This window comes from Anoplopoma fimbria, chromosome 11, assembly GCF_027596085.1.
Source record: "Anoplopoma fimbria isolate UVic2021 breed Golden Eagle Sablefish chromosome 11, Afim_UVic_2022, whole genome shotgun sequence".
NCBI lineage: Eukaryota > Metazoa > Chordata > Actinopteri > Perciformes > Anoplopomatidae > Anoplopoma > Anoplopoma fimbria.
The window spans coordinates 12,722,471-12,745,993 of NC_072459.1; the positions used below are offsets into that span (position 1 = coordinate 12,722,471).

General features: G+C 39.9%; 4 protein-coding genes across 4 annotated transcripts; 3 read left to right on the top strand and 1 right to left on the bottom strand.

Moving 5' to 3' along the window:
* Window positions 1-4,483, top strand: dnajb1a (DnaJ heat shock protein family (Hsp40) member B1a). The gene is made up of 3 exons (XM_054608006.1): window positions 1-536; window positions 1,365-1,948; window positions 2,090-4,483. The coding sequence occupies exons 1-3, from the start codon at window positions 326-328 to the stop codon at window positions 2,318-2,320; spliced, it is 1,026 nt and encodes a 341-aa protein (XP_054463981.1). The 5' UTR covers window positions 1-325; the 3' UTR covers window positions 2,321-4,483.
* A 5,957-nt stretch (window positions 4,484-10,440) lies between these two features.
* Window positions 10,441-14,710, top strand: gipc1 (GIPC PDZ domain containing family, member 1). Its single transcript, XM_054608007.1, has 7 exons — window positions 10,441-10,790; window positions 11,198-11,764; window positions 11,875-12,060; window positions 12,235-12,415; window positions 12,746-12,858; window positions 12,962-13,043; window positions 13,147-14,710. The coding sequence occupies exons 2-7, from the start codon at window positions 11,465-11,467 to the stop codon at window positions 13,296-13,298; spliced, it is 1,014 nt and encodes a 337-aa protein (XP_054463982.1). The 5' UTR covers window positions 10,441-10,790; window positions 11,198-11,464; the 3' UTR covers window positions 13,299-14,710.
* Window positions 14,711-15,490: 780 nt separating this feature from the next.
* On the top strand, window positions 15,491-18,035 carry trim35-12 (tripartite motif containing 35-12). The gene is made up of 6 exons (XM_054607988.1): window positions 15,491-16,036; window positions 16,276-16,371; window positions 16,785-17,015; window positions 17,099-17,121; window positions 17,222-17,340; window positions 17,476-18,035. Exons 1-6 carry the CDS (start codon window positions 15,491-15,493, stop codon window positions 18,033-18,035), a joined length of 1,575 nt encoding a protein of 524 aa, XP_054463963.1.
* A 72-nt stretch (window positions 18,036-18,107) lies between these two features.
* On the bottom strand, window positions 18,108-21,079 carry LOC129098885 (C-factor-like). Its single transcript, XM_054608012.1, has 6 exons — window positions 20,936-21,079; window positions 20,001-20,055; window positions 19,649-19,836; window positions 19,394-19,555; window positions 19,164-19,274; window positions 18,108-18,332 (listed from the first exon to the last, which is right to left on the bottom strand). Exons 1-6 carry the CDS (start codon window positions 21,077-21,079, stop codon window positions 18,219-18,221), a joined length of 774 nt encoding a protein of 257 aa, XP_054463987.1. The 3' UTR covers window positions 18,108-18,218.
* Window positions 21,080-23,523: the final 2,444 nt, after the last annotated feature.

Consider the following 23,523-nt stretch of genomic DNA (forward strand, 5'->3'; position numbering starts at 1 on the left):
AGCATCAGCTCCTTCCAGAAGTTTCTTTGCACGGTTTTCAGCTCGGCGACAGCAACCGGCCACTGGAGCATGAACTCGTCGTTATTTGTTGTGCAGTTTAACATTAATAGCGTTTTCTTTCCTCATCTCGGAGGACAGTAGGAAGTTGTCTACGAACTGTGACAAGTGAGGGAAGCTAACCTTGACAGTCAGCTAGCTAGGTGGATAGCATAGCCCCCTCACTGGACATGCTGGAGGTGTTGTTGGCACTGAACACGAGCTGAACACGTCTGTGCTGACTATGTCATTGTAGAGTGGAAGAAGAAGAAGTGACCGCTTTTTTGACATGGGTAAAGATTACTACAAAGTGCTAGGAATAGCCAAAGGTGCCTCTGAAGATGAGATCAAAAAGGCGTACAGAAAACAGGCCTTGCGCTTTCACCCCGACAAAAACAAGTCTCCCGGAGCAGAAGATAAATTCAAAGAGATCGCTGAAGCCTACGATGTCCTCAGTGATGCCAAGAAAAAGGACATTTATGATCGCTTTGGAGAAGAAGGTAACGTGAGCTGGACTCCTCTCCAAGCAGAGTTCACTGTTGTTACTTCTTCACACAACTTGTGATGTTTCAATCTTCAGCAAACTATGCATGTGCACGTTGAGTAACTTGGATGTGACTATACTTTAGATGCCATCATTGCTGTTTCTGGCATATTTCTACACTAGTAACGAGACAATGAGGAGATGTGTGTATTGTTACAATAGGTGTAGCCGGAGAACCTTCTGGAAACAACGCGTTGCCTGTCCTGTTTTGTGTGATATTCTGGTTTAACCATCTCAAACATGCACTCATTTGTGCCGTAATTCAGCAATGTTGCTGTTCACATTCTTATGGGCAAAGACAGAGACAGATATGTGACTTTTTGGCCTAAAAAAACAAACCAAACAATGACTGCTTATGCACTTGTATTGTTCGCAGCAGGATCATGACTAGTCTTGCAACTCATACATATAATTATCATCCATTTATACATTGCATTTTTGTGAGTAAAACTTAAAAATAGTCAAGCACATTAATATTATTATCTGTAAAGTTCTAACTTGAAAACTTTTGAAAATTTGGATATTTTTTGGAGTCCAATTTTGTTGTTTTCTTTGCAAAAGCTTCAGTAATTATGATGAAGCTCTTTCTGCAGAACCAATACTGGATTTATGGAAGCAGATTATATTTAAAGATTATTGCATATGCATGTTCATTTTTTTAACGCAATCACAATCTCTTGTTGTTGTCTTGATGTTTTAATGATGCAATGTGCAATCTCTCCTTACCTATCAGCTGACATGCATTCAAGCTCTATTTCATTCTGTGCTCTGTTGATTGCTGCAGGATTAAAGGGTTCAACCGGCGGTGGAGGTGGAGGACACACTGGTCAAAGCTACAACTACACCTTCCATGGAGACCCTCATGCAATGTTTGCGGAGTTCTTTGGTGGCCGCAACCCTTTTGATCAGTTCTTTGCACAAAATGGGGAGGACGACATGGACATCAACGATCCCTTTTCGCCATTTGGCATGGGCAGAATGGGTGGCATGGGTCAGTTTCAGAGGTCCTTTAAATCCCACCCAGGAGTTCCTCACAGAGCACGCGAGAGAAAGAAGGATCCGCCTGTGATGCACGAGCTGAAGGTGAGCCTGGAGGAGGTCTTCTCAGGGTGCACTAAAAAGATGAAGATTTCACGCAAAAGACTGAACCCGGACGGCTGCACCATGCGTAACGAAGACAAGATTTTAACAGTCGACATCAAGCGTGGCTGGAAGGAGGGGACGAAAATCACCTTTCCTAAGGAGGGAGATGAAACTCCCAGCAACATTCCTGCAGATGTGGTGTTTGTAGTTAAAGATAAACCCCACCCAGTGTTCAGAAGAGAGGGATCGGATATAATCTATCCTGCAAAAATATCCCTGAGAGAAGTAAGTGAACACTCAGACATTCATTTTTCTTTTTAATGAACTTTGTTACAATAATATTTTGAGTTAAGATTTTGTTGATCTCTCTCTCTCTCTCTCTCTCTCTCTCTCTCTCTCTCTCTCTCTCTCTCTCTCTCTCCCCAGGCGTTGTGTGGATGCACAGTCAACGCCCCGACACTAGATGGCCGCACCATCACTGTGACCTCCAGAGACGTTGTCAAACCTGGAATGAAAAAGCGAATTTCTGGAGAAGGGCTCCCTATATCTAAGTACCCCGAGAAGAGGGGCGACATGATTCTGGACTTCACAGTAAAATTTCCAGACAAACTGGGCCAAAACACACGAGATGCACTCCAGCAAATACTTCCACCATGACTTGAAATGATAAAAGTTTGCCTCACAAATCTAAAAAGTTGAAGGAACAGTGTGTAGCATTTAGGGGGAATCTACTTGCAGAAATGGCAGAAAATATTAATAAGTATGTTTTCTTTAGTGCTTAATCCCCTAAAACTAATAATTGTGTTTTTGTTACCTTTCAATGAGCCGTATATCCACATATGGAGCCGGTCGTCATGGTTCTACAGTAGCCCAGAACGGTCAAACCAAACACTGGCACTAGATAGGGCCACACATGTTTTTGTGAGAAGATTCAGTTGGTTGCAATCTGCAACCTTACCACCAGATGCCACCAAATCCTACATATTATACCTTTAACACTTCTAGCAACACACTCTTCTGTGCAAATCTTCTGGACGATTGAGGCTCAGGGCAGATTTGGTTCCAGCTGAGTTTAATTTTACCCACTGAACACCAAATCAATTTTCTTACCCAACATTTAGTCAGTGTGGATGACTGGCTCAAGACTTGAAAACTGAGTTAGTAACAGTGTTAAGGAACAGCCTGCTCCAAAAACAGATTCCAGGAGGTAAAGTAAATAGTGTAATATATGTAGTATGTATATAGATAATGATACAAGGTGTCATGTGATAGGATATGGTTTAGCTGCAAGAAAGAGACCCAAAGTTTTTTTTTTTAAGTACACTTAGAAATGTAATATATTACCTGGGGATTTGTTTTTGCAGCAGCAGTTTTTTGGAATGTGCTTTAAGGGAGCACGCAGCCAGCTAATTAACAATACCTCAGGTGCAGTGACACACCCGTGAATGTAGTCTAACTACGTTACTCAGCAGGACATAATTATTGTTTCTTCTTCAGTGTGTATCCTGAGAGGTGAAAACATTGTATCTGACTTTATGAAGCAGATCGTTAAATATACTTCCCTTGTCATTCAGTGTTTCAGTTAACTACACTCATTGTCACAGCTATCTGCCACTTTTTAGGGCCGCAATCTCATAAACTGACTAGAAGAAAATCATTACAATATGCACAAGCTTAAAACAGAATGACAGACAAAGTCTCCAGTTAAAGTTCAGAGGAGATATTAAGCTATAATTATTTAACATGTGAGAATGATTCCTGTGAGTTCCAGATTCTAAATTAAGGAAGAGAGCACTGATAAGTACTTTGTATCGTCAGATTTCTGATTTATATGTATAAATTTTGCTTTAAGGAGAGGATACATTCAGCTTGGATTATCCCTGGTGTTTAGGATGGCACACCTTGCAAAATGTTTACTTTTACAATACCTTTTTAACTGGGAGTACACAGCTTATTACTAAAATATTTGTAGGGAGACATTTTGTGCCAAATAATTGTCCCTATGTATGTAATAATAGTATATGTGTCTGTCTACAAGTGTGTTGAGAGCATGGGTGTATCCTGTTATGTGTGTCTTACAAACTACCAAAAGCTATTTTCTGCAATCGTACCCTTTTGAGGGTGCTTAATATACAATTAGTGTGATATTCCAGCTCCTTATTACTACGTCTATTTGACTGCTTAAAGCCAGTACGTTTTTGTTTTTCGTTTTTTTTGCCCAACGTGGCCAATGGCAATATTGAGGAGTAAAAAAAGTTGAAATTCCTTACGTAAGGCCTACAGAATATATATTTTTTGTTTTTTGTCTTCTATATCTTATAGCTCTTACCTGACACAATTCGCTCCGAGATGTACAGCATCTGAAAATGTGCAGTTCCACAGTGCAAAAGGAATCCTAAAAAATATATTGAATTCTGTCATATCTAGACTTGTGCACCTTTGAATATAGTTATAATAGAAGTTTGTAGGTCAGTTAGTTCATTTTCACATTTTAAGTTATTTAGGTGTTTGAATGCTCCTACTGGAGTTTTAATTTTCCAACATGTGGTTTAACATGAAATGTAGAGATGTGTAATCTCTGTAATTTGTAACATTTTTTTGTTTTTTCTTGCAAACATTTTCCTTTTTAAGGAAGAAAGGGTGTAAGCATTATTTTGTTTCACCTCCTGTTTATATTGTTTTGAAATGCCTCAGGTTGGGATTCAAGATATTTTGATTTTTGACAACAAAGCTTTTACGAATTGATAATGGACATTTTTAATAGATTCTTCTTATGCTGTGATGATTTGCATTTCCGCATTAAAGAGACTGGCAAATATATACTCAATTACAGCTTTCATGTTTTAGTCATTTAGGACATTTAAGCAAATTTCATTGTAGTCTTAAATATCTTAAGTTTTGCTCAAAGGTGAGATTCAAAGTTAATTAAGTTCTAACTGTTGTATTCAAAATGGTCTTGTAGCAGAATGGGACGGCATAAGAAATATGTTTTCATCCATTTACTCTAGTGTAACCTCAACATCTATCATTTTATATATTCACACAAAATTATCTGTTAACATTCTTTCTTTGTTTTACAAAAAGAGCACTTTCTCTCTCAAGACAAATTCATTTTCCTAATAATTCTCGAAATTGAAATGTGAGCTTTACAAGCCCTCTAGTAGTCATTGTTTCTATTTGATTTGGACGAGTTTAAACAGAAGTTTGACCGTGCTATTTTGTCTGACTATTTGGACTATAGCCTGTTTTTTGCCGAGTTGACACTGGAGCCGTTGTAACTACTCATGGTGGCCCCTTAGAGGCCAGGAAAACATGTGATAGCAATGCTATATACAACTGTCAAAACCAAATACTAGTAACAGGAGAGAAATACAGCAGGTTATAGTTACAAACGCTACAAACCTTCCAACCTTTTTCAGTTTGATTATTAAAAAAAAAAAAAAAAAGGAGCTTTGATTACAGTTGTGATGTGCAACTATCCATTGACTACCTTGTTTAATGCAAACTGCACAATGCAAGTCACTCTATGAGGCTAACAAGCAAATAACATTATTAATCAAGTCCAAGATTTGGATATGAAAGGATGGACAAATAGTATTAATTGCCTAATAGAGCCCTGATTTCTTCCCTACATCAGCAATACGAATATCAAAATATGTATTTATTATAAAACTAGACCCAAGAGTCTTTTAACTACAAAATTGTCATAGGCTGAATTTTCCACATAGACCCCTTTTTGAAAGAAAGTTACTTTTACTTGAACCTTCTACAAGGAACTTTTCGTTTTGTGTGGATTTTGGCAGTCCCTGTGAATGAAAGTTGTAGTGTTTCCGAGCACCAGAGTCCCTTTGGGGAAATCTTTAATATTAATGCAGCCGGTGTCTGGCTATTTTCCCCGCTCAGTTCTGGTTCGGGTTCCCTCTGAACCTCCCTTCCCTCCAGCAGGCCCAGCAACATAACCCCCGGCCAGCGTAGTGGCTACCTGCGAGGACTGGAGGAGCAGCGAAGGGAAGCTCTGCTATTGGCCGCGGGGAGGAAACACTGCTTCAGAGCTCTCCTCCCAGCAGAGCTCAGACTGCAGGTCGAAAGGCAGCATCGAAGTCCGAATCTGGATCCTATCCGCCGTGAGCTGGTCGATGCAGGAGGCCACGCTGGAGTCAGAGCTGGAGGAGTTTCTGGTGAACCTGCATGATTTCATCTTATTTCGCGTGGAATCCGACCCAGTGCCACCCGTGGCAAGCATTAAGAATAACTCTATATATATTGAGACCGTACAATAACCAGTTAAAAGGTCCTGACAGTAACTGTATGGTAGCATATGATGGTACGTTGGCACAGCTAATGCCATCACATAGATTAAAAAGCAATGACGGTGGTACAGTCAAGCTAAATGTGTGAGGAGTACAGTAAAGTTAGTAGTAAAATGCAATTTGTTGTTTCAATATGCAACAACACAGTTTTTATAGCTTTTTAACTTTTGAGGTATAGAAAAAATAAAATGTTAACTTCAAATAAAGATTTCAAAACCTATTACAATTTTTTAACTCCAAGCTCCACTGTAATAGATACTGTTATCACTTTTAAAGATTTTAAATGGACTGTTTGATCAAGATAAAAGCATCTGTAGACTATAAACTGGGTATAAACAGTATAGCATGTCAAAAAAGTGATAGTATAGCACGTAGAAAAGAGTCATAAAAAGTAATAGAATAGTATGTTATAAAAAGTTGAAAAAAAGGTCATACACTGGTTTGTCGAAAAAAGTCCTAGTAGAGCATGTCGAAAAAAGCAATAAAAAAAGTCAGTGTATAGTATGTATGAAAAAGTCATAAAGAAATCATAGTTAAATATGTTAGAAAATGTTACAAAAAGTCATGATATGTCATAATACAATTTCATATTATAGTATGCCTTTGAAATGTCATAGGCAATATCCTTGTATAGTATGTCAAACAAAATGTCATAAAAGTAATATATACTATATATGTCAAAGTATAGTATGCCATGATAATGTAAAAAAAAAAAAAAAAAAAAAAGTCATGGTATCATATTCTATTCAAAAATGTCAAAAAGTCACATCATAGTAAGATTTAAATGCTTAAAAAATGTCATCAAACAAGTCCTAGTATATTTAATCATGAAACATGCCATTATGAATATAATTCTAAAGTATGCCTTATAAATGTAATGAAACTTCATTATATACACGACACTTTTCCTCTGTGACCCTCAATCACAAGATGGCTTCCTCAATAAGCGCTTTGTCATCAAAACTTTGAGGCCCATGCTTGTAGTAGTCGTAGCTGTTGTAGTGGTTGTATATGATGTTGTAGTAGTTGTTGTAGAAGTCGTTGTTTCAGTAGTTTCTTTGGTAGTAGTTGTATGCATACATGTAAGAGAATGTGATACATATGTTTGTTTTGTCCCTCTCTTTTCTTCTCCACGGATGAGTGCAGAGTTCTGGACCAAAACTGAGGACAACAGAGTTTCTTCACTTCGCCCATGTTGTCCACGCCATCCATGTTTTTGAAGCTTGAGATCCGGGATTTGATCCTTTCATTTCAGACTTTTGATGTAGATTTCAATTCCCTGGTCAGAAATGAGTTGTTCATTGTTGATCATGTTCACATTGATGACAACAGAAATACTGAAAGCTTTCACGAGTGGAGGGCAGCATTTGATCCCACTGTTTCACATCCATGTCATGTTCTTGGAATGAGCCACCAACCATCTCTCTAATCTCTCAACCATTCATTTTTACTTGAAGATAAAACTGAGATGGACTACTTCTCATTCACAATGTAAATGCCAGTTTAGAAATCCAGTTCATAGATTACTTTGAATAGAACAAAACTATGAATACATGTAATTTATCCACTGAATAACCATTTGTATTTGTACTATTGGACTGATATATCCTCCCTAATTGGCGACAAACAAGTGACAAATAAAAGACTCACTGCAGCTGCTGGATTGGTCCAAAATGCATCCAAAAATGCATTGAATCAAATTCATGAATTTATCCAGCATGCTCTACAATGCTCATCTTTTAATTTAAACTTTGATTTATACCTTGATGCTCTCTGATTGATTGTTTCTCACAGTAATTTTAACTCTGATAGTATTATGTATTATGTTCATCCAAGTGTTGAAAATGTCCCAAATGAAAGTCACCTGATGTTAAAGTCGATATCTTTTTCAGTCGAACTCGGACTGAATAAAAACTGAAATATCATTTTTTGTTGAATGTTTCCTTTCATTTTATGCTGTTACACTCACTGTTGTGATCTAGTGTTAAAAGTAATACAAATGAATTGCATATCTGTGTTTTTGTAGGTTTTTGTAAGAATGATTTATTTGGAGAAATAATCAGGACATTTACCAACAATAAGAGACAGAGATTTTTTTCATCATATTATTTTATGGACAAAGATATTTCTCACACTGCCACAGAAGGTTTGTTTCAAAAAACATGTTGAAAAAGGATGAAAAAGTTGTAGTATAGCACGTCGAAAAAATTATGGTAAAGTATGTCAAAAAAAGTGATTTAAAAGTCATAGTAATAGTAAAGCATGTCGAACATAGTCTTATTAAATCATTTCAATCAGGACAGACTTCAATAAAATTCAACAAAGAGACGTGATGAAGGGAGTTCCTGCATCCGATGATGAACGACGAGCATGACTGTGCTGACGACTAGCGGTGACTAGTGAGGAGGAGGGTCCCATCTGAATTATGCTGAAATGACAACTGACAACAGCAGAGCCCTTAAACCTCCTTGTATAGTATGTCGACAAAAGGGATAAAAACATCATAGTATAGTATGTAAAAAAAAAAAAGTCATAAAAAGGTCATAGTAAAGCAAGTCAAAAAAAAATTATGAAAAAAATATATATAATTCATATTATAGTATGATGAAAAGTGTCATACTATAGCACGTCAAAAAATATTGAAACCTCCTTGTATAGCATGTCGAAAAAAATGATAAAAACGTCATAGTATAGTATGTTGAAAAAAGTCCTAGTATAATATGTCGAAAAGAAGTGAAAAAATGTCTTAGTATAGTGTTTCGAAAATATTCATAGTATAGCATGTCAAAAAAAGTTTTAAAAAAAAGTCATAGTATAGTATGTCGAACAAAGTGAAAAAAGGTGGAAACAAGTCATAACAACGTCATAGTATAGCATGTTGAAAAAGTCATCGAATAATATGTCGAAAAAAGTGAAAAAATAGCATGTTAAAAAAGTCATAAAAGTCATAGTACAGCATGTCGAAAAGAGTCATGGTATAGTATGTTGAATCAAATGATAAAAAGTCAAAGTATAGTATTTAGAAAAAAGTCATAGTATAGCAAGTGGCAAAAGGTTATCAAAAAATCATATTATAGTACGTTGAAAATAGTCATACTATAGCACGTCAAAAAAGTATTTAAACCTCCTTGTATAGTATGTTTACAAAAGGGATTAAAAAAGTCATACTATAGTATGTCAAAAAAAAGTCATAAAAACGTCATAGTATATCATGTCGAAAAGAGTCATAGTATAGTATGTTGAATAAAGTAATACAAAGTCAAAGTATAGTATTTAGAAAAAAGTGGAAAAAAGTCATAGTATAGCATGTGGAAAAAAGTTATCAAAAAATCATATTATAGTATAGTCATGTGGTCAAAAAAGTCCTTAAACCTCCTTGTATAGTATGTCGAAAAACTCATAAAAACATCATAGCATATGTTTGAAAAAGTCATTGAATAGTATGTCGAAAAGAAGTGAAAAAATGTCTTAGTATAGTATTTCGAGAAAAGTCATAGAATAGCAAGTCAAAAACAAAATAGCACTATAAGTCATATTATAGTACGATGAATAGACTCATACTATAGCACATCAAAAAAAGTCTTAAAACCTCCTTGTATAGCAAGGTATTGGAAAAAAGTGATTAAAACAGAAACAGAAATATGCCATTATAACAGTTATATATTATATTCATTATTTAGGCTATTTGTTTTATTTAGCTTTCGTTAAATTGATCGCTGGAGCAAACACGTTTAAAAACGCGCAACCTTTACTTTAAAGGCGAACTGTCTCTGTTTCCGGCTTTTGAAGTTGGTAAATGTAACAATCTGACGGTTTGATGTGAGAAATGCTTTGCAAGTGATCTTTAAATGCTACAATAACACAGGCAACGCACTGACGTTGTTTATGCAGCGCCTAGTATAGAAACTCACAGGCATCAGATACTTTGCATCTGCAGAAGTAGGCCAATAAAATTAGGCAATACCCATAAATTGACATTTTCATAATTCATGCATGAAATAAAATGCATCAGATGCATTATATTTCATGCACGAACCCCCTTTACTGACATTTTTCATAAATTGTTCTTCAGATCCCAGACTCAAAAGAAATCCACTGTTCCCACTCTTCAAGTTATAAATGACAGCTTAGCGAGACATCCGGTTACAACCTTCATAATAAAACACATGCAGCAGAGAGGAGTGCAGTTATGCATCGAGACTACCAGAGGGCAGTCTTTATTCACGACTCCTACTACTACTAGTGTGGAAAACAAATCGTTATCCAGCGCTAAAGCAGACGCTGCTAGTTGACACTTTCACGTCACTAATGAAAATATAGTATTTCTGACACCTGAGCTAATTTAAAGCCACGCCTAACACAAAAACACACATAACAAAGTGCCCTAAAACTGCACATACATGCCTCATATTTAGCACATATTCAGTATTGTGCTGAAGAACACAGTACAGACGAAATCTAAAAAAAAAAAACATATATAAAGGTCAGAGTTGTGTACAAGTCATATTTACTAGTTTTAGAACAGTCGCTCAAATGGGAGAAGGGGAGTTTACGAGGAAACGTGAAGGCATCATTGTTCCACCCCTGCTAGCCTGGCAGAAGGCTAAACCTACAGCAGCAGCGTTTACAGGCACCGGACTTCAAACAATCTGCCCAGGCCAAGCCTCCCTATCAGGAGCAGAGCAGCAGGACACACCGGACGTCCTCAGTCTGCAAGCGAACCGTTATTCATTTGACAACTCACAGCAGCACCGTTAGCAGGCTAAAGCTAGCAGGAAGAGCTAACCACAGTTGGCTAAAACTACAGCTGCTCCCCGGTAAGAATGAACTGGCCTGTCGTGTTTACTCCCTACTGTTCACATGGTAAAGCTAGTTAACGAGCTCTCTAACCTCAGCTCTTCACTTTAGGGATTAACAGCCACTGGTTTAACTAGCTTCCCTTTGCAGAAGCGACAGGCTAAGTTGCTAGCTACATGAGAGTTGTCAGTGCTTGTGCAGTGAAAGATGTGTGGATAGTGTGCCTCACTAGCAGCTAACATTAGCTCAATGTGTTGTCCAAGCTAAGGTGTAACGTTAGAGAAGAGCTCATTAAAACCAACATTATAACATTGTGCTATTTCAAAGAGATGTAATGACACAGTATGTTTAAACAGCTGCTACAACCGATATGTCACTACTTTGGTAAATGCATGAAAATGAAAGGATTTCTGTTTCTGTTTCACAGCTGAGGACCACCCACTGCAGACTGCTGGACTTGACCGATCCAGCTATGTAAACTGCTCTGATGTGTGGACATCTACATCCATTCAGCTCCTGGTTGAGACAGCTGTCAAGCTGGTCTGGAGGACCACACTGTTTCTGTGACATAAACATCCAACAGACCTGCAGCTGATTTGGCTGAACAGGTGTATGTTGGTCTGATCAAAGCATAACTCCCCTGAGCAGCCTCCTCCCCCTCCCTCCCTCCCTCTGCTCTCTCTGTAGCACTACAATGCCTCTGGGTTTGGGAAGAAGGAAGAAGGCGTCCCCGTTGGTGGAGAACGAGGAAGCAGAGCCAATCCGCGCAGGTCTCAATCTGCCGGGCATGGATGGCCTGGATGGAGGTGTTGTTGGGCTTGGAGAAGGTGCCACCTCTGAAGGTCTGCCTCCTCCACACAGCAGCATGCGACCTCGCCTCATCTTCCACACCCAGCTGGCTCACGGCAGCCCCACAGGCCGTATAGAGGGTTTCAGTAATGTGAGGGAGCTCTATGCCAAGATCGGTGAGGCCTTTGGGATACCGCCGTCTGAGGTGAGTCACTGCTGATTGTGATGGGGGTGAGGATAAAAAGGTTTGCTTAAAATGCATTCACCAAGGCAGCAGGCATTGTTGTAAATCTTGTTCGTTGTGTCCCTCCACAGGTCATGTTTTGCACACTGAACACTCACAAGGTGGACATGGACAAACTGTTGGGAGGTCAGATTGGGCTGGAGGACTTTATTTTTGCCCACATTAAAGGACAGCGAAAGGAAATAGAGGTGTATAAAGGAGAGGATGCACTAGGGTTGACGATCACTGATAATGGAGCGGGCTACGCGTTCATCAAGGTGAGGAATATCAAAATGCCTAGAATTTTTTTTCTTTGAAGCAAGGATCCACAGAGAAAGGCATGACACTAGATTCTATTATGGACTAATTTCTGCACTTAAATGTGAATATATTACATGTGGCAGGGACTGAGTGATGAGCTGGATTGTGGGTTATTTATTTGCTGTTTTCAGAGAATCCGCGAGGGGAGCATCATCCACCAGATCCAGGTCATCAACGTGGGTGATATGATCGAGTCCATCAACGGCCATCGCCTGATTGGGTGCCGACACTATGAGGTGGCCAAGATGCTGAAGGAGCTTCCCAAAGGCAAGGAGTTCACCATCAAGCTGACGGAGCCCCTCAAGGCTTTTGGTAGGTGTGGGAGAAGTTGTCTGATATTTGTTAGTTCAGATGTTGTATGACTTTTATTCTTTTTTAAAACTTCTGTCAGAGACTCATTTGCTCTCCCTGGACAATCACTCAGCACACTGAGAACCAACAGTCACTGATAGCAAACAGTACTGAAAGTGGTTATTTAAGTCTAGATCTCGTTGTGCTTTAGTCACCAAACATGTTGTTTACGATGTGTTTTTGGTTCTTAGTGATGTTCAGCACTGTGAAAACTGGAGAATGAAAGGAGGAAACTGGCTTTTTAGGACTGTACTAAGGGATTAGGGATCTCTGTTTTATTATTATGCACAGATATGATCGGCCAGCGGTCTGGAGGGTCCAGGTCATCATCAGGGGTTCAGTTGGGGACCGGCAGAGGAACTCTGCGGCTGCGCTCTAAAGGTCCTGCAACAGTGGAGGAACTGGTGAGTGTTTTTAAAACACCTGTGGACTAACAAGGGGTCTCTGTATTGTTTAGAAAACCTGTTGTGTTGCCTGAGTCTGCTCATTGAATTTTTTTCACTCCAGCCCTCTGCATTTGAGGAAAAGGCCATTGAGAAGGTGGATGACCTGCTTGAGAGCTACATGGGCATCAGAGACAGCGAGCTGGGTAAGTGTATGAATGTTGGCTCTACAGGCGTCAGAATTTGAATTTGTGTCGCTTGCTGTTTCATGTACACTAAATTTTCTCTGCCGTCTCTCCGTCTCCTCAGCGGCCACCATGGTGGAGCTGGGAAAAGACAAAAAGAACCCTGATGAGTTTGCAGAGGCTTTAGATCAAACCCTCGGGGACTTTGCCTTCCCAGACGAATTTGTTTTTGACGTCTGGGGTGCCATCGGCGATGCTAAGGTTGGCCGAGTGTAACCACGGACACTGCTGGAGCAGAACAACCTGTGTGTGGCACCAACAACGTTCAGCACTACTAGAAAACACAACACTACCGTCATGAGTTTGTTTTTATTCCAGTGTATACTCCTACTGTTTTTAATTTAGAGTGTACCCTTTTGGGAGCCTCTGCCTAGACAAAGAGGATAATGGCAGTTAATGGGAGAAGAAGATGACTCCGATGACTTCCAAAGTGCATTTTTATTTTGTCTTCCGGCTTTTTCCAGAAAATACAAGCACGCTGATGAGCTTTCCTTTTGACCGCATCACATGAACCTGCATGTCATTGTTGTAGTTGTTGGCAGTGGAACAAATAGAGCACAAGTCTCTAATATGGAAGCGTTGAAAGACAACACAAAGTAGATCTTTGATACTTTGCAAAAAAAAAAAAAAGGATGTGATTTTTCCACATTGCACAACAGTGATCGCACTGTACCTCGCCTGATGAGCGGCACAGTTATTGCACAGTAGAAGGCATCGGTCTCCCTGAGTCACAGTGACGTCCTGAACCACTCGCTGTTACTGCTATGGATCAGTTTTACAAGCATGTGTTGTTATATTTTTATCTTCATAATGAATTATGCTGGTTTTATGTCGTTTTTATTTTGGTAAAAGAAAAAAAATAGAAGTTACAAAACTCATCGTAACATGTAGCTCGCTGACTAAAAGATCAGTGGTGTTTATTCACCTTCAGTACACTCCGTGCTGTAATGAAGTTAACACATACATTTGCTAGTGTTAGAGAAAATCAGTGTTAATTTACCTTTTTTTAAGGTGAGAATCGGGAGCAGAGTGGTTCTAGGCTTGTGGGTTGTGTTGACTTATTTTTTTATAGTTAGTGTTTTTATATAAAGTGATGTGAAGTCTATTTTAAAACAGGGTTTGTGTAATGGATGAAGAATTTGATCTTGTGTTGCAATTACTTTATTTTGATGCATTACAGAAGACAGTATTAAAGATGAGAAAGTCATGAGATGGAGTAGTTGTGTAAAAATAAATAAGGAAAAGGAATCTGTTAAGAACTAAATGCATTCATTACTTCTCATTTCATGCATTTTATACGTTTTTTTTTTTTTTGGTTGAAGTATGAATTCTGGTGCATGGTGCTGCAAAGTAAAGTATCCTGTCATTGGAGGAGAGTGATACCAAACTACTTCCATTACTCAGCATAGGTAAACACATGTCTTAAAAACGTTTTGGTGTTAACCTTTTCAGTATATACAAATGTATGACGCTATTTTGTAGTTTTGTTTCATTCTTCAGAGTCGATGAATATCTCAATGTAATGAAACTGATGCTAGAACACTGTAACACTGAGAAGAACACGTTATTTTGATGGCTTTGTATTACACTGTTGTCAATGTCCAATTATAATGCAATAATAACATCGACATGGCAGTTTTCCTTCTGTTTGGTCATTCCTAAACTCAACACAGAGCTCTGCAGTTTTAAGCTGAAAGCTAATCCAGACATCACACTGGTTTTGTGTGTAAAACATGTTCCTACAGATCATATTATCTAACACTGTTGGCTGCTTTCTGCTGCTTAAAAAGGAGAGACAATGTGGTTCTTTCCAACATTCACAGAAAGCACCCCCTGGGTTGTGTTTGTTTTTTCTCACCTGTGTCCTCCTGGAAAATTCATGACATTTAACTAGAAATCACTTGGAGTGTCAGCAGGTCATTGTAACAAGATACACCTTAGTAAACTTGATAATGCTGGCCAAGCTCAGCGGGGTCACCTCCAGGCCTTTGTCCCAGTTCAACACTAAATACATTTCACAGTGTGTTAAGATTGTAAAGGTTCTGTTTACTTTCTAAAACCACTGGGGTCCAACCATTATAACTTCTTTTTGTTGTTATTTTCACAAAAAAATAGAGCACTTTCAGCAACACTCTGGCCTTTTTGACACAGCTGGAGCCTGCCCTGTTTCTCAGAGTCCTGTTGTGGCTGAAAGATGAGGAGTGGTTACGTGTCCTTTATTTACTACAAGCGAAGTAAACCTGTTCCTCAAGTCCCTGTTGATCTATAGCCGTGGTTGCTCATAAACAGTGTCCAGATTGCTCTTTGGACACTGCCTTCAGAGAGGAGCACTTCATCTTCCTAACAGTGCGCTCTGCATTAAACAACTGCAGCTATAAAAACAGCCTTCCTGCGGACAGGAACCAGCTATGGCGTTACGCCCTCGTGCTTCCTCTCAGCCTGGAATACTTTCCTTATTCCACAGTCCCAAGGTGGCTTCGGCCCTCCGACCGCGGGCCGTATCCTCACGCTCCGGCTCCATGCTGGAGGAGGATCTGTCTTGTTCCGTCTGCTGTGAGATCTTCAAAGACCCCGTGGTGCTCAAGTGCAGCCACAGCTTCTGCCGAAGTTGTCTGCAGCAGTTCTGGAACAAGAAGAAGGCCAGACGTGAGTGTCCCATCTGCAGGAGGAAGTGCTCGCTGACGGAGCCCACAGTCAGCCTGGCACTAAAGAATGTGGCCGACACCTTCCTGAGGGAGCAGGATCGCAGGACTGCCTCAACTGGATCAGGGGAGGGAACCGGCGGGACAGGGGAGCAAGACGGGATGGTGGAAGAGAAGTGCGTCACACACGGGGAAGTTCTCAAGCTCTTCTGTCTGGATGACTTTGAAGCCCTCTGCTGTGTGTGTCACACCTCCAAGAAGCATCAGGGACACAGAGTGTGTCCTTTGGAGGAGGGAGCGCAGGACTTTAAGGTAATGAGTTCTTGTTTTTTATGTTTTTTTGACAGACTTCATGCTTCCTATCATTGGTGGAAATTCACTTTTTAGGGTTTAAGCATTGTCAGTGAAATTAAAACGTTTTCCCTGACCTCCCTTCTGTGCAAAGTCAGAAATACTACTTTAAGCCTGAGCCCAAAATGATCATTTTCAGAAATTAAGTTTGATTACACGCTGCATGTTATCTGACACTTTCTCTCCCCCTCGCCCTTCAGGCAGAGCTGAAGAAGGATCTGATTCCTCTGAAGAAACACCTGCGTTGCCTGTATGAAGCCAAGCAGGAGTGTGATGACACAACTGTTCACATCAAGGTATCAATAAACACGAGAGCACCAGCATGCCTGCTGACGTGACGGTGACTGAAGTTGTCTGTTAGTGTGTAAACATGTCAGCCAAGGTGTTAATAAAGCCACCTAGCTTTGCCTTTAGGGTACAAGTTCTCAGATTTGGTCTTAAATACACAAATTCAATTTTTTAAAGTCAGGATTGTTTGCTAAATTCAGAACTAGAGCAGCCCTATTATATAGTATTTTTCACCATAGCTAGCACAGGTATATTAAAGTATTATATGAAACAAGATGTACACAGGAGCGTTAAACCTAAGTAAAGGTAATTATTTCTTATATATGTAGATAAACAGAGGCTCACATAGGTAAGATAAGACTAGTTGACTTAAACTCTATCAGTCTCATTATTATACATAAGCCTTACTTCCGTGTGCTAGAACCAGACCCAGGCCACAGAAAAGCAGATCAAAGAGGAGTTTGAACAGCTGCGGGAGTTCCTGCAGAGGGAAGAGACGGCTCGACTGGCCGCCCTGCAGCAGGAAGACGAGGAGAAGAAAGAGCTGGTGAGGAAGAAGTCAGAGAGCATCACCAGAGGTATCCTCACCTTCTCGCACGCTGTCATAGCCATTGAGAGCGAAATCGCTTGCAGTGATGCTCTCTTCCTTAAGGTAAGTGTTTGTTAATGTTTCACTCTGAATTCATCCGACCATGCAAACAGTTTTGTCATACTCTCTTTTTCTCTTGATTTCAGAATTACGCCAACACAAAGAAAAGGTAACAGCTTTAGAATCTTCTGCACCCTTCCTGTAAACCAGATTAAGCTTATTAGTTGTTCAGTATTTGATAGATTTTCTGTGTGTGACTCTTCTCACAGAGCACAGATCCCACAGACTGATCCAGAAAAGGTGTCGGTTGCTCTTTTAAATGTGGCCAAGCATGTCAGTTCCCTCAAGTACCATGTGTGGGAGAAGATGGCAGAGCTGGTTCAGTACAGTAAGCACGTTTGGTGACACGTTAAGTATTATTTTGTTAACCGAGTCAGCATAGTTGTTTTGGAGCAGGTGTTACTCAATCAATACTTTGACCTTGAGGAAGACCTTCTGTTTTTTCTGTCTCTTTCCCTTTCAGCTCCCATCAGCCTGGACCCCAACACTGCCTACTCCTGGTTATCCCTCTCTCCAGACCTGACCTGTGTCACCAACAGTGGATGCCTGCAGAAGCTCCCGGACAATCCCGAACGTTTCGGCCACTTTGTGTTCCTTCTTGGCTCAGAGGGCTTCACTTCGGGCCGCCACGCCTGGGAGGTGGAGGTGGGTGACAAGTCGGACTGGATGCTCGGAGTGGTCAAGGAGTCCATCGACAGGAAAGGCCGGATTTCTGGGTGTCCCGAGGGCGGGTTTTGGATGATCTCGCACTACGAGGGCGAGTACTCGGCCATGACGAGGCCCAGCATCCCTCTGCAACCTCAAGGTGAGCTGACCCGAGTCAGGGTGCAGCTGGACTACGACTCCGGAGAGGTGACCTTCTCCAACCCTGTCAGCATGACGCCCATCTACACCTTCACCGACTTCTTCACTGAGAAGATGTACCCCTTCTTCTGCCCTGGAGCCAACATCAACGGGAACAACCCCAAACCGCTTAAGGTCTGCCCCGTTAAGGTGGCTGTGTGGAACAGCGCCAAATGGTGATTAAAAAAAGAAACCCACAGACCACAGAAGTGCATTTCAAATTTAAGAAATCCAAAGAGTGTATCAACTAATTTAAGTGCATGTTTGTGTAAAAAGAGCACGATAAAGTCAAAGTAATGAGCTCAAGTATTGCTTTATTTCACTTGGGGTTCATTTAGTGATTTAGTGATTGGTTGTTTAAAGCTACCAGGGGACGGACTGGCCCTTATAATCCAGGAAGGCTCCGTTCTGCTTCTCAGTCAGGGAGGCGATCACCTTGAGCATCCCCTCCACACTCTCCGGAGCCTCAATCTCCCCCTGGTGGTAACACAACACAGAGTTAACATGAAGGCCCGCCCAGGAGGTCACCTCTCCTCTGAGTTAAGAACCTAATGTTTCTACTTAAACAAACTTAATCTGCCATTTTCATTCCTGACCAGCTGGAACACTTTCATATCTGATCCATATCTTATTTTTATGTCACTCAATGTTGGCAAGCGGAAGCATGCAGGACATCTGCAATCATGTGGGTTCACTCAAGGATAAATAAGATGTTGCAAATTTCTTTAAAGTGATGCATAAATACAAAGCCATGGCTATGTATGGTCACAGTAGAATTGCGAGTGCAAAAATGTCCAATGTTTAAAGGCTTAAAACTAACTTTCAAGAAATGATAAGCATGAATAAATCAAGCCTGTGCTGCATCCCATCAAAATTAATATTAAGTTGCATGGATCTGATTTGTCATATTTATGATTGCTAATATTGAGCAACATTTTATAAAGTCTTTCTCAATCCAGGTATCTGTCTAACTTGATAATTCAATTTTGTGTGACATATTTGGTTTTGTTTTGCTTGCTCAGTGGGTTGGACGCATCATTGTGTAAACTTTCAAAATCAGCCCAGATAACAAAAACCTGAAATACGAGTGAAGCTTCTTGACCATGAGAACTGCTTAGTTTTTGTCTGTGGAATGAATTGATGCAATAAAAAAAACTCTGATTTACAAAAACACTCAAAGATGTGTGTGAAATATTAAATCGTACGACGTGATGTTGATGTTGTACTTTTCAGTTATGAAAGTAAAGTATAATTCAGATCTTTATCGACATTGTTTCATTGTTTCCTGTTCGAAAAACGCTGACTCACTTCCTCTCCACCCATGTCGGTGCGCACCCAACCAGGGTGAAGCAGAGAAAACAAGATCTCCTCCTTCTTTAACTCCTCTGCAGCACACAGACTCAGCATGTTCAAACCTGCCTGAGAAGAGAAGAGAAGGGGGGTTGATCAAATGAAGTGATGGCTGAACAGCTGCACTTAAATGTAAGATGAAGAAGCCTTTGAGTAGCAGGTCACAGTGTTAACAGGTTGTCACTCACTTTGCTGATGCGGTAGGAGACGGCAGAGAAGAAGACATATGTCTGTTCAACAGCTTCCATTGAACCCAGAAGCGAGGAGATGCTGACGACGGTTGCTTTGCTGCTGGACATCCCCGGCATCCTGCTGGCCTTCGCTGCTGCACGGAGGTGAGGCAGGAACTCCTAATGATGACCACCAGCAAGAAAGTCAGCAAGAGGAAACTATTAATGAACAGCGTTAAAGTTCTGTGTGTCAGATCTTCGTGTCTCCCTTACTTTGATGATGTTCATCGGGCCCAGGACATTGGTGTTGAAGGTGTTCTGCATCTCTTCAGAGCTGGTTTCCAGCAAATTGCCTTTAGCCTGCATGCCTGCGTTGTTAATCAGCAGGTTGAGACCCCCTGTCCCAACCACAGAGCCCACCTGCTGAGCACACTGTTTTATGCTACAAAGGTCAGTGGCGTCTGACAGAGAGAGAAAGAAAGTGGAGCATCAGCGGTGGTCAATAGCAGACAGTCAGATAAATATCAGAGGCCTGAGCTATTCATAGAGTGGAGGCCAGTGCGTGCCAGGACAAGGGAGCAGGACGGAGGGTTAAACAGAATACAACACAAGAGAGAGCTTGTACCCAGACGGACGACAGAGATGACATCAGGATGCTTCTTTGCCAGTGTTTGCAAGGCCTGGAAACACACAGAGAAGAGAAGATTGTAATTCAGCAAAGAATCCCACAAACTACTCACTTTTATCCAGCCGCGGAAAGTTCAGCCGTCCTCTACCAAACACTTGAACGTTTTTGTCAACTGATCAATTATTCAATTTAATCTGCAGATCTGTAAAACTGAGTTTATTAACATAAAATCACACAAAAGCACCACTTCAAATCTTGTTTCTTGAAAAAAAGGTCATTCAGCATAAAAAAAGCACATAAATAAGTAATTGACAAAAAAATCTTAATCAGACAAAAACTACCAATTAGTTGACAAATCTATTAAGTTGGGCAGCCTTAGTAGAAAGTAATAAAATACATTTACTTGAGTACTGTTCTGAGATACTTTACTTGAGTATTTACATTTTTATATACGCCACGATATTTATTTGCTTACTTAAGCTGCTAGTTTCTTTGCAGATTTAAATTAATACAAAACATAAATCAACTATTAAATAATTATGTATTATAGAAGGTGAGCTATCAAGCAGTACAGTCATTAAAGTTAGCACCAGCTTTACCAACTGCAGATTTAAATGACGTTAATGAATCACTAACTATAATCCAGTCATATATATATTATTCAGAAACAATTTGTTCTGCATGAATACTTTTACTACTTTTAATTTTGATAGTAAATAAAGTTTGGCTTTATTTTTTACATTTACCGGTATGCTTCTTTTACTTGAGTAAAAGATCTGAATACCTCTTCCACCACTAGTTTCATCTATGCAGGATTCTTGCTTCTTCTAAGTCTTGCAACATTGTGGTTTACAAACCTTTTTCTGATTTTTTTTTTCTGTTCTGTTATATGTTGAAGAGCTCAATGCGTCAAAGAGGAAGTAAAGGCTCACCTCCGCCCTGGGTCCATCTGGGTCCCTGCAGCAGGCGAACAGCTTCCTCACTGGACGGGAGGCCTCCACCATTTGCTTAACCATTTCCAGGCCCAGGCCTCTGTTGGCTCCTGTGATAAGCACGCTGATTGCTGGAGCTGCCATTTCCTCTGCCTCAGTTTGGAATTCTCCGTCCAAGCTCTTGCAAAAAAGCCGTTTTAATCGTTTTTAGCCTGGCCATACCCACATTCTCATATTACAGAGAGTTTATATTCTATCTATAAGTCATGAATGTGTAGAGTTCACGTACTGAGAGGATCTAGCCTTGCCCTAAATGAAAAAAAAAAATTCCCAGTAGGGAGGGGTGGCAGTGCTGATACTTAAACATACAAGACAAAGTAGACATAAATTCATGATGACTTTTCAAATCTCAGAGAATAATAGAGCAAAGGTCTGATGTCGAAAACAAAGGTCCAGTGAACTGACTTTTAGTTAAAGACACACCCTCCATGTTGTCATCACAATCTTACCCAACAGTGTATTAATGAAGTTTCATGGTATCAATGAACCGTTGGCGCAACCTTTATGAGCCACTAGGCCCTCTCAAGCACTGTACTGAGAGGATCTAGCCTTGCCCTAAATGAAAATAAAAAAAATCCCAGTAGGGAGGGGTGGCAGTGCTGATACTTAAACATACAAGACGAAGTAGACATAAATTCATGATGACTTTTCAAATCTCAGAGAATAATAGAGCAAAGGTTCTGTGGTGTGCTGGGTTGGTGCCATCAAGGCTGGTCGAGTCTGGTGGATTTAAGAGGCTGGTAATGATGGCCAGTTGGCTGTAACTGGACGGTCTTCAGGTAGTGTCGGAGAGGAGGATGAAGGACAAAGTCACAGCCATGTTGGATAACCGCTCTAAGGCGAGCGGTGGAAGATGAGCAGCTCATTCAGTCACTGGATCCTCCCACCCAGATGCAAACTCTTCAGGCACTCATTTGTGTCCACTGTTATCAGACTGCACAGCAGCAGCTGAGACCACAGACCATATTTTGCTCCTGTTTATAACTATTATTATTTATATTCTTATTTTAGTTTTAAATAACTCTTATTTTTGTACTTTCTCTATTTATCTGTAGTTCCATCCTAGTGCTGCTACAACATAAATATGGATAAAATGAGATTAGATAATCCCATTTTATTTTATGTTGTAGTATTATTTGGTCTATGGGACCTGGGGACATTAAACTCAAGGGATTAGAGCCATTTAGTGCGAGTCATCCACAAGTATCGTGGCAAAAATAGCTCAGGAGCGTGAACTTGCAGAACACACAGCAGACATACTGTGTCAGACAATATAGTGATTCTTTTAGAAATTAAAATAATAAAATTAAAATGAATAAAATAGAAAATAGATATTTTGACTACAATTATGATTCTAAAAACTGTAAACGTCTGAAGAGATACTAGTTAAAGCTGCACAAATAGACACCACAAAGGCAATAAAGCAATGGCAAGCTGTAATGACTGACTTTAATAAATACATATTTGTATCTGTTATATTGGCACTAAAGCTACAGCAGTTGTGTTGGCAGGGATGCAGGTTAGCATTCCCACCACATGGCTGCACCGTTTCTGTGTGAAACGGCACATTCAGACTTTCCGAAAGAAGATTTACAGATGTTTGCAAATCCTTTGTAAACAAATAGCATAAATGTCCACCCTAACAGGTAATGTACTTTAAAATAACAAATTAAATTATCAGGTTTCATAAAACAACTGAATATCTATTGAGTAAGGTGGACTAGACTGATAAACAAGCAGAATGATCTCACTCTACAGGCACATTTTCACTTGATTTCAGAGAAATTAGAAAAAAATAATCTGGCTAAAAACCAATTAATATTATAGATTTTGAATAAATTCTTCAATAGCAAACTAATAACTTGTTAAAGTGGATATTTACTATGCAATAAATACGGCAAATATTTAATTGTAAAGCTTATAAATTGGCCCTAAAACAGAGCTGAATCAAAACCTCTCTGAAACCATTTCATTATAAGCTTCACAAAAGGTAGTATTTATTGCAGGGCTATTGTACTGGATGGCATTATGTTATGGTAAATGTTTCTGTTATTTTGTCCGTCCCCTACATCTCTAACATGCATGTCAAAAAAAGCAAACAGGTGGCAGGACGGCTCACACTGACTGACAGAAGCAGAGAGGGTGGGACTTAAAAAAATAAATAAAATACTTTAAAATACTTATAAAATAAAATACTAATGACAGCAATGAGACTGAATGCCCTGCACTGACACTGCATGCTGTCTGACTGCTTATGTCAATTATTGAGACTGGTGCTCTTTGGATTCCTCAGCTGCTGGTGAGGGACAAACAAATGTGTATGGTTGACTGTGTAAGCAACTGGTAAAAAGTTTCAAAAAGGCTTTATGAAGACCAAATAAAACCCCGGATGTGTGCACTGTAGTGTCACTTTAAAATACGTCAAACAACATTAAGTCTGACAAAACACACCTACGACACAGAGAAGGACATGAAAACACATCCCTTGACTTCCATTTGGCAGCAGAGTCCTTTCGCTGTCCTGATCA

Coding starts and splice junctions, on each gene's coding strand:
- dnajb1a (XM_054608006.1), top strand. CDS start 326: ATGGGTAAAGATTACTACAAAGTGCTAGGAATAGCCAAAGGTGCCTCT. Junction 537..1,364: donor TGATCGCTTTGGAGAAGAAG/GTAACGTGAGCT, acceptor TGATTGCTGCAG/GATTAAAGGGTTCAACCGGC. Junction 1,949..2,089: donor CAAAAATATCCCTGAGAGAA/GTAAGTGAACAC, acceptor CTCTCTCCCCAG/GCGTTGTGTGGATGCACAGT.
- LOC129098885 (XM_054608012.1), bottom strand. CDS start 21,079: ATGGCAGCTCCAGCAATCAGCGTGCTTATCACAGGAGCCAACAGAGGC. Junction 20,056..20,935: donor CAGATGGACCCAGGGCGGAG/GTGAGCCTTTAC, acceptor GTGTGTTTCCAG/GCCTTGCAAACACTGGCAAA. Junction 18,333..19,163: donor CCGACATGGGTGGAGAGGAA/GTGAGTCAGCGT, acceptor TGTTACCACCAG/GGGGAGATTGAGGCTCCGGA.
- trim35-12 (XM_054607988.1), top strand. CDS start 15,491: ATGGCGTTACGCCCTCGTGCTTCCTCTCAGCCTGGAATACTTTCCTTA. Junction 16,372..16,784: donor ACACAACTGTTCACATCAAG/GTATCAATAAAC, acceptor TCCGTGTGCTAG/AACCAGACCCAGGCCACAGA. Junction 17,341..17,475: donor GGCAGAGCTGGTTCAGTACA/GTAAGCACGTTT, acceptor TTTCCCTTTCAG/CTCCCATCAGCCTGGACCCC.
- gipc1 (XM_054608007.1), top strand. CDS start 11,465: ATGCCTCTGGGTTTGGGAAGAAGGAAGAAGGCGTCCCCGTTGGTGGAG. Junction 12,416..12,745: donor GGAGCCCCTCAAGGCTTTTG/GTAGGTGTGGGA, acceptor TATTATGCACAG/ATATGATCGGCCAGCGGTCT. Junction 13,044..13,146: donor CATCAGAGACAGCGAGCTGG/GTAAGTGTATGA, acceptor CCGTCTCCTCAG/CGGCCACCATGGTGGAGCTG.